At 40.3% G+C, this 9,409-nt stretch overlaps 1 protein-coding gene across 1 annotated transcript in view; it reads left to right on the forward strand.

The window, feature by feature from the left end:
- The window catches only part of LOC107698989 (disks large-associated protein 3-like), a 245,571-nt gene that overhangs the window by 201,927 nt on the left and 34,235 nt on the right, over positions 1-9,409 (forward strand). The window contains exon 3 of the mRNA XM_016500124.1: positions 3,995-5,109. Within this exon, the coding sequence (XP_016355610.1) occupies positions 4,066-5,109 (1,044 nt within the window). The 5' untranslated portion in view covers positions 3,995-4,065. The remainder of the gene's footprint in view (positions 1-3,994; positions 5,110-9,409) is intronic.

Below are 9,409 nucleotides of genomic sequence, written 5' to 3' on the forward strand. Positions count from 1 at the left end.
TGGATATTTGTGGCGGTCAGTGTGGATATTGTGGATGAGTTCTTCTGTGTCATCACGTTCTATTAGTTCTACAGCTTCAGTTTCGGAACTTTCATGCTTAGTAACACATACAGCTGTTCCCTCACCACAGTGTAACAATGAAAAGGAACCCCTTTCAAACAGTGTCACGTTCCGAACGTTGTTTAAGCGACATACACCGGTATTGCGGTATTTTAAAAATTCATATCATAACAAAAATAAACACCGGTATTCGGTATGAACCGGTATACCGCCCAGCACTACCAACCGTGCTTGTGAAAAGCATGTTTCCATGCAGAAATCATTGCTTTGCATGGCATGGGGGTTTAAGGATGTTAGTGCACAGCTTTAAAAAAAAAAATAAAATCTCCAGGGCAAATAATGACCACTGCGATGTTTCCCTCTCCTGTTCTCTCTCACTCTGCTGTTTTATAGGCCTAAAGTGAATCCAATTTTCTCCTATCAGCTCTGCAATGTTCTCACATCCGTAATGACAACCTCCCAGTCCAATTACAGAAAATTAACAAAGCCTTGTTGAACAATTCTAAATATTTAACGAGAGAGATCTCTACATGCTCATAGGGCTAAATAGGGCCATCGCTGGGAGCAAATGTGTGTAAGGTTATGTGAGAATAAGATAACATTCTGGAAAAGCCTGGGACATATCTGCTCTTTTGTATTAGCATGAATGATTTAGCAAAAGTCGCTGTCTGAAAAAAAGACACAATTGCTGGAGCTATTAAGAGGACAGCATTCTTAGCTAGCTGTGCGGAAGTCTTACATCACTAGCATTGTCTCTGTGCTGAATTCAGTTCAATTTAAATTACATTCACCAACACTGACGGCAGAATTTGGAATCTCCACTCGTATTTGTAATAAAGACCCATAGCAATGTGCTGCTGACTGATATTATTGTCATTATTTTCTTCGCTACTGACCCGTAAACTGTATTTTGGCTTTGTAGGATTCTTCTCTGCTTGCTTAATACTCAAGCCAGAGAACAAAATGTGTCTTTTTTTCCTGGCCTGGCAGCCCTAAGGTAATCAGAATGTAAGGAAACATGAATGCACAATTAAATATCCAATATTGACTGATATGATACATTTACATTTATGCATTTGACAGACGCTTTTATTCAAAAAGACTTGCATTCAAGGTACTCATTTTATCAGTTCTTATTTTTCCTGGGGATCAAACTCAAAACGTTGCCATTGCTAGTGCCATGATCTACTGTTTGAGCTAGAGGAAGGCTCTTTTATTTTGTCATTTTTAAGACATAAAATAACTATTGACAAATTGCTTATATGTTATTGATATTTTATGCATTCCTACACATTTTGTGCAAATTTCTGTGTTTTCTTTAAATTGCTTGACTTTAATTTGAATGCATGTCACTTTAAAGGCTATAGAGCTATTATATTAGCTCTAGTACACTGGCCTAATGGCTGGAGAAGTGGTGGTAGTGTTAGTTTGTGTTTATATGTGAATGGAGGGTTCCATATGGCTCCATATGACTGGCCTTTGCTTGTAAATTGGAAAGGCGGTAACATAGGGCTGTGAGTCTAAAGAGTGAGAACGGGATAGAAACACATACATATAAACAGAGAAAGAGACTTATACTAGCTTTCAAGCAGCGGGTGATGAAACAGACGGACAGGCAGCAGCCACATAAACCGGAGTGAAAGAAGTAGGTCAGAACGAGGGAGAAACGGAGAGTGAGAGATTGTCTGGAGAGACTCTGAGCTGTTGAGGAGAGGGAGAATGGAAATGATGGGATGGGTTTCATGGCCTTTGTTTTCATCTCCATTTTCATCTCGGGTTCAGGGAGGAGACGGTGTGATGATGCCACGGGAGGCAAATGGGGGCCAGCTGGCACCTGAAGTGGTGTTGAGTGACATTGATTGACAGAAGTCTCTACTAAATTACAGGAAACTCCAGACTGTGTGTTATTCATGCCGAGAGATGTGACAGCACCATGCAACTTGATGTACATTGTGAACGTTTGTTCTTTCAGTTTTTCACACACACACACACACACGCACGCACGCACGCACATGCATGCACACAAACACATACACCCGCTTCAGATACCCTCTGAAATCAATCTTATCACTTATGTTTGTGATATACTGTATTTATAACATTATGTTTAGAGCATTTTCCATTATCTGACTCTCCTTATTTATTTTTATTTTTTTATTGTTACTATTATTATTATTATTATTATTATTATTATTATTATGTTGGATGGGATTCAACTTCAACCATCAACTTATCAAAAAGGTCTAAATGAGACTTATAATTTTGAATTTGTATAATTTATTTCTAATTAGTTTTCATTTGTTTATCACTCATTAGTTTAAATCATTGTTTTTTTTTTCTGAGATTCAGTTTATTTAGCTTCTATCAAATTCAAAGTTATTGAGCTATCTGGTATTATTTAAAAATGTTTAACATAAAAAAATTAAAATTCACAGCACAATTTAGTGTTATTGCTGTCTATTGGTATTTTGATTTTTAATGCAGGCGGGTATTATAGAGTATATATCATATATTATATGCACAATGCATCAAAAAACAAAAACTGAAATTAAATTGTAGCCATATTTATTTTATTTTAGATTTGAAGTTTAGTTTCTGTTTTTCCCAGTTATGTTAGTTTTTGTTTTTATTTCAGTTAAAAATCTTTTCATCAAGTTTAACTTGATTTAAGTCTCTTTTTAGATTTCATTGACATAATATCCATTAGTTTCCATAATTAAGGTGCTTCAGGCACCACAACAAGCAGTTTAGTTATGGTACTCAATGAAAACAAGCTTTAGTGTTCGATGAAGCCCAAAATAACTGAGTTGGAACCATGTGAAAATACAATGCAGCAATCACAGACATTTATCAAAGGACCCCATAAGTTTACCAAAAATTATTAGATAATTTACTCTGTAACTTTTACAAAAGCTGTGTGTGAAAAACAAAGACGTTTTTATTTTGGACGGGATAGAAATCACAGAGTTAATTCATTCCTGTGAAGCGCAAATTTTAAGTGACTTCCTCAGGAAAAATAATGACCTCTCATGCGGTGTACAGCATTTGATATTTAACAAGAAGTGAAGCACCGCTCTGCTATTTTGAGCTCAGAGATCATGACATAAAGGATCAAGCTAGCTGTGCAAATTTAGCTCATTAAAAGTAACAGACTAATCTCCATCTAATGATCACCTCAACATCTGTCAGCAATAGCTCGCGTTTGGAAACGCGACCTGCTTCAAAGACCAGGCCCATATGAATGGCAACCACCTGACAAGCACAAGTCATTTCGCTATATTTCCTTTCAGACTTTTTGCCCATTTAATCATTCAGATCATAAAATGGGCACAGATTGTGTTGTGAAACAATAAGCAGATTTATCAGTCATGAACATGAACTAGATTAAAGGTTGAATTAGCAGAGAAGCTGCAGGGCCAATTGAACAGATTTTGAGAGATAGTGACACAATTATTCACTCCAACAAAGAACCTAGAGTGAATCAAATGAAAATAGCAAGTCATTTTTGCACAGCGTTTGCCCACCGTCACTCATGTGTGTTCAGGGTCAATGACAGCTCTGCTACACCAGACAGATTGGAGCATCCTTGTTCTGCATTGTCAGCTGTCTGTTTGTGGTTGTTATTAAAATACACAACAGCACATTGCTGAAAAGGAAAATGATATAATTTACTGAAAAATTAACCATTTATTGGTGGTTTGTTCTTTCTTCTTGTTTTTAATTTAGTTCAGTTGTCCTCCATAAAAGCCCATATCAAATAAATAACAGTACCTTCCTTCACTTCATGCTTTTCATTCCATTGACTTTCATAAAAGTCAAGGGACATGTTGGTTTAGCGTGTTTTGAGAATAATGCTTATATTTAATGTACTGTACACTACCATTTGCTTATCTGTCTCATCAAAATGTTTCCTTTTCCATCCCTCTCTCTATAGTTGACTCCGGCGCAGCCCTGTCGCGCCCGCAGCGCCCCCTCTCGGCCCGGACGGCCCATCATGCCCCGGCCATGAAGGGCTACCAGGTGAGTCGCAGTCTGTCGCAACACTCCTCTGGGCCTTGCTACTGCATGCCTGAGGACTGCGACACTGCGCGGGACTACATGCACCACCCTGACCACTACCAGGGACACAATGACCACCCCTACTACCCGCCTGGTGGGCCACCTGAACCGTCGGCCATGGTCCCATCTGGTGGAGGCACCTTCCCTCGTTCACACCCCAGTCAGCCACAGCCCTACGACTCGACGTGTGAAGAGTGTATAACCTCGGCAGGGCACGGCCATGGTCATGGGGGAAAGATGCACCGTATCCCACCAAACCTTCTGGATCAGTTCGAGAAACAGTTGCCCTTCCACCCAGACGGCTTCCACACCCTGCAGTACCAACGCACGGCCAGTGGGGAACAACGCAGCGAGAGTCCAAGTCGCATACGGCATCTGGTGAACTCGGTTCAGCGTCTCTTTGCCAAGTCACATTCACTGGAGACGCCCTCTAAACGAGAGTTTAATGGTACCCGTGGGGGAGAGTACCGGGACAGAGATAGGGGGCACCGCAGCGGTGGCGAGGAAAGCGGCGGACATCATTATTCAGGAACGCACCAGTCTCGCTCAGCCCGTCGGAACAAGAGTCGAGAACGAAGTAAGAGTGGAGACTCCCGCCATGAGTCTCGAAGCTCCCGCCACCGCAGCAAAACAGCTGGATGGTGGAGCTCCGATGACAACCTGGACAGTGACAGCAGCTTTCTGGTGGGTGCGGGCAGGGGGGGACGTGGGTATCCCACCGGACACGAGACCCTGGATGCTGCCATCCAGGAGCTTACCTTGAGGAAATCTAAGGGTCCACCTCCAGGAGAGTGCCTGGCTTGCAACAACATAGCCATGGCAGGGGACAGCGGACACTCTCTGAAGAGGAGCACATGGTCGGCCTTGACGGTCAGTCAGGCTAGAGAAGTCTATCCATCTTCCCGTGGCGGAGGAGGTGGAGGAGGATATGAGAAGGCATTGGTTCCTCTAGATCCCAAAATGAAGGAACGATCACTCCACTATCTGCAGGCAAGTTCTGCATATGTGTGTATGTGACAGGGCTGTGCTAAATTCAGAATTGACGAATCGGCTTCCTTAGATCTATCTATCTATCTTATCTATCTATCTATCTATCTATCTATCTATCTATCTGTCTATCTGTCTAGCTGCATATCTATTCATCTACCCCTCCCTATGGCCCTAAGGCATTGTGAGTTCAGTTCTGAATGGCATACAACCCCAGTATGTAAGTGAGACAAACTTTTACAACATGTGAGCCCATTTTCAAGTCAGTGCAGTGACCCCAAATTGGCTCCCACTGAGATTTCAATAGTTATGTGGCATCTCTGTTCTCAAATACAATGTCTGCTGTCCTTATTGACTTGCAGATTAATTTAATTGTCAAAAGAATTAATCTGTCTGCAGAGATGGGGATCTGCACTAAATGACAATTTCTGTGAGTGAAAGAAAAAATAACTTGATGATTATGTTTGTTATCAGCTGCTAGCTGTGAAGAATGGAGGCTGATGCCATTTCCAGCCTCTGTCAGCTCGGTGTGAATTGGTGAAAAACAGCATAAGAGGATACAGGAAAACAACACATTAACCCTTGGCCTTCACAAAGCACACTGTGAACACTCAGAAATGCTGCTATTGATATCAGCAGCAAACTGTGTGCTCTATTTCTCCTACTCATCTGCTCAATTACACACACATCACTGACATCCTGCTTTGTGATATCAAGTATACTAGAATGCGGGATACTTCTTAGCAGCATAATTCAGTGTCATGTGCGGCTTCCTATATGGTTTACATAAAGCTATAAATGGGCAACTGCATCACAAAATCATTGTTCTTACAAAAAGTTACCATGGTGTTACCAAGGGTATGCATGGTTTCCTAGTGGTGCTTGGAAATTTTTTTACTTTCTTTTGTTAAACCTATGGAGAGAAAAAAAAAACCTGACACCATCTGACATCATCACAGACCATGCTACTGCCACAGTACGTTTTGAAAGAGGAGGTTTAGTGTTGCTGGAAAAATTATTTCCAATATATCTCTAACAATATATGCAGTAAAAAACTGCATATACTGCTAAAGAATATGCAGAAAACAAGTGAACAATGACAACATGAACAATGACACACACTGACAATTGGAAGTCCTATCCTGAGCTGTACTGTATGCCCTGCTGCTTCCTTGATGAATGAGCAGCACATACTTTAATTGCACTCAATTATTGTTTTCCCTTCTGTCTTTCTTTTTCTTCTCACACATATACTGTTAGGGAGTTAGACTCACCTACTGTGAACACATCTAGGTATGGGACGACAAATACTTATTTGTGGACACACACAAACGGGGGTGGAAACTGTATCTGACATGACAGCAGGTTGAATGAGGATAATTGTTCTCCTATACACTCTCTCACACTTCCCACCAAGTGTCAGCATATGGTTATGTTTCTAAGGTAACAGAATGGAGCTCTAGGAGGTTTACGCTCGTTTCCAGGTACAACAGTGAGCCACAGTTGAGCACTACTTAAATAAGGCTTACAGATTTAAAAATAAAAAAAAACCACAGAGTTGAGCACCACTTATAAAATAAGGCCTACAGCTTCACAGTATCCCTGTGCACATCCTGTTTTTTTTCTTTAGCAGACACCAGAGATTTAAAAAAAGAGCAGCTTTGACATTTTGCTAATTACTCCTTTTGTGTTCCAGAGATATTTGTTAGTCTTCAGCAAATGTTATGTGTAAGGTGCGACTTGACTACTAAATTTAGGCATAAATGGGTGATTTCTCCAGCATTTGTTTGTTCGTTTGTTTGTTTGTTTTCCCCCCAAAGTTGCCTGCATGACACTTGTTTCTTTATAGTGGTGGTGAAAGAAAATATCAGGCTGTGTAGAAGAAGTGTTATGTCCAATAGCTTGTGACCTGTGATAACCGTATCATTTTTGTTGCATTCATGCTGTCGCATCATGCCTGGACTTCAAACACCTGGTGCTCAAATAAAAGAAGACCAGTTTCAGCAAAGTATAGACTGAATAGCAGCTGTGAGAAAGCACAATAAGCATCAGGTGCACCCCATCTCATGGCTGCTCTGTCCCCGGGCTCTTCAGTGGAAAAGAGAGAAAAGTCAATGCTTTGTGATGGACATAACCAACTGTGCCGTCTCTTGCATTCTCTGCCATTGTTGCCCAGGGCGACTGGAACACAGGAACGTGCATAGAGGTCTTGCCCTGACACTAATTTAACTTCCTGCAATATTAGCACTTGGAAGCTCCAATTACACAGAACATCAGCTTCACCGTGATAGAAATACATCTGGTCAGTCGCCACTATTATTTAGCTAATTTGTCACAGCGAGACAACCTATTAACTTTCATACAAACCCACTCAGTATGATACACACATTTATCCTATCTGTCAATGGTTACTGTGTAACTACATACAGTACATTGTCATAGCCAGCAGTGTTGAAGAGTAACTAACTACAAGTAGACAGTGTGTAGCATGACAGTCGCTATATTGCTGTTGTTGTTCACATTGTGTTGAACAATACAAGCTAATAATCAAACATTATTAGTATTAGCAAGTTGATCAGACTACTTCTCAAGACACAGTCTTAACATAGAGGCTACTCACAAAAGAGTAGCTTGACTGTAGTTTGAATACTTTAAATCATGAGTATCTTATAGCTCTGGAAGCTACAGTTTCAAAGTAGATTCTGATATCCAGATAACCCCCAAGCCTGCATATAGTCCCCATCAGTGCTCATTCTGTGTTCCATCATGAAGAGCAGCTGGTCCAGAGGAAATTGTGTGAGGTCTTACAGTGATAGCCTCAGGGGAGAAAGAAACCCAGCTGTGGACTGCAGCTCAGTCAGGGGCTCATCGCGGGAGAGCAGATTTTTGATGTGATCTGATATGAAGACATGGGGATGAACCAGATGAATCGTCTGTTACAAGTCAGTCGATCTGTGTCGCAATTAGCAGGGGAGCAGGAGGAAGTGAAATGTGTCAATATAATCAGAACGAATACCAGGGCCTGTTGGGGGAAAAATAAGAGGATGAGAACAATAACACAGATTGCAAGATTGAAAGTGTTTTTGTTGTTGTTTGTTTGTGGGAAAGAAGGAAAGTTTTGTGGGTAGTGGGGTGATGAACATTGTTTGGACAAAAAAAAAAAAAACAATGGCAATCTTCAAAATATATTATTTTATGTTCCACAGAAGAAAGTCATATAACAACATCAGGGTGAGTAAATTAATAAGATTGTAATTTTGGGGTGAACTGTCCCTTTAAATTAAAATTCTGGCATTATTTACTCACCTGCACTTTACTGATTCCATGCACATGCTGTACAGTATGTTATTTTTCAGTGAACCATTTTTAGTGACCTATTCATTAAAAATGGTTAGAAGGAGACCAATTATATGAAAGATATGTAAGAAAAACGGTATGACAGTAATGCAGTGACATTACACATACATCTTTGCAGGAACTTTCGGTATTTTCCTGCTGCATTAAAAGAACAAAATGGAAGTCTGAGGAAAAATGAAGAGAATGGTGGAGACACTCAAACCAAGGATTAAAAAAATCAATGATCAGCTTCTCCAGAAGAGGCCAATTGAGCTCCTGATTCAAAATTATATTTGTGTATGGGTTTGTTTTTGTTTACCTAAGTGCGCGTGTGTATTAGAAGGAAGATAGGAGGGGTGGAGCCAAGAGAAACAGAGATGGATAGAGAGATCGAGTCACATCATCCTTTGAAAGAGATGACCTTAAAATACCCCACTGAGTGGTCAATTGATAGATACAGCATTCCTTATCTTGTGTGTGAGTGCAAGTGCATCTCCACCCTTGGTCATTTGGTGGTGGGATTATCATCTGATGTCAGTGAAAGAAAGGGTGCAAAACAAATAATCAAGCCCTCTGTTGAGGCACTATCTTAAATATTTGTCTATATTTTTGCCTGCCTCTTTGGACAAAATGTCCCTTGATAACTCTTTACCTACAATCTTAAAGGGATAGTTCACCCAAAAATGAAAATCCTGTCACCATTTACTCACCCTTAAGTTGTTCCAAACCTGTATGAGTTTCTTTCTTCTGTTGAGCACAAAAAAAAGAACAACTAGAGGGTGAGCAAATGATGACAGAATTTTCATTTTTGAATGAACTACCCATTTAAGTGTGCTAATCATTGATGATGTATTTAATTCAGTATTCCTGTGTCCTCATAGTGAAAGCTGAATGATTAAAGGGGTCATATGATGCTGCTAAAAAGAACAGTATTTTGTGTATTTGGTGTAATGAAATGTGTTTATGC

This window comes from Sinocyclocheilus anshuiensis, unplaced genomic scaffold (genome assembly GCF_001515605.1).
Source record: "Sinocyclocheilus anshuiensis isolate Anshui unplaced genomic scaffold, SAMN03320099.WGS_v1.1 scaffold74, whole genome shotgun sequence".
NCBI classification, from domain to species: domain Eukaryota; kingdom Metazoa; phylum Chordata; class Actinopteri; order Cypriniformes; family Cyprinidae; genus Sinocyclocheilus; species Sinocyclocheilus anshuiensis.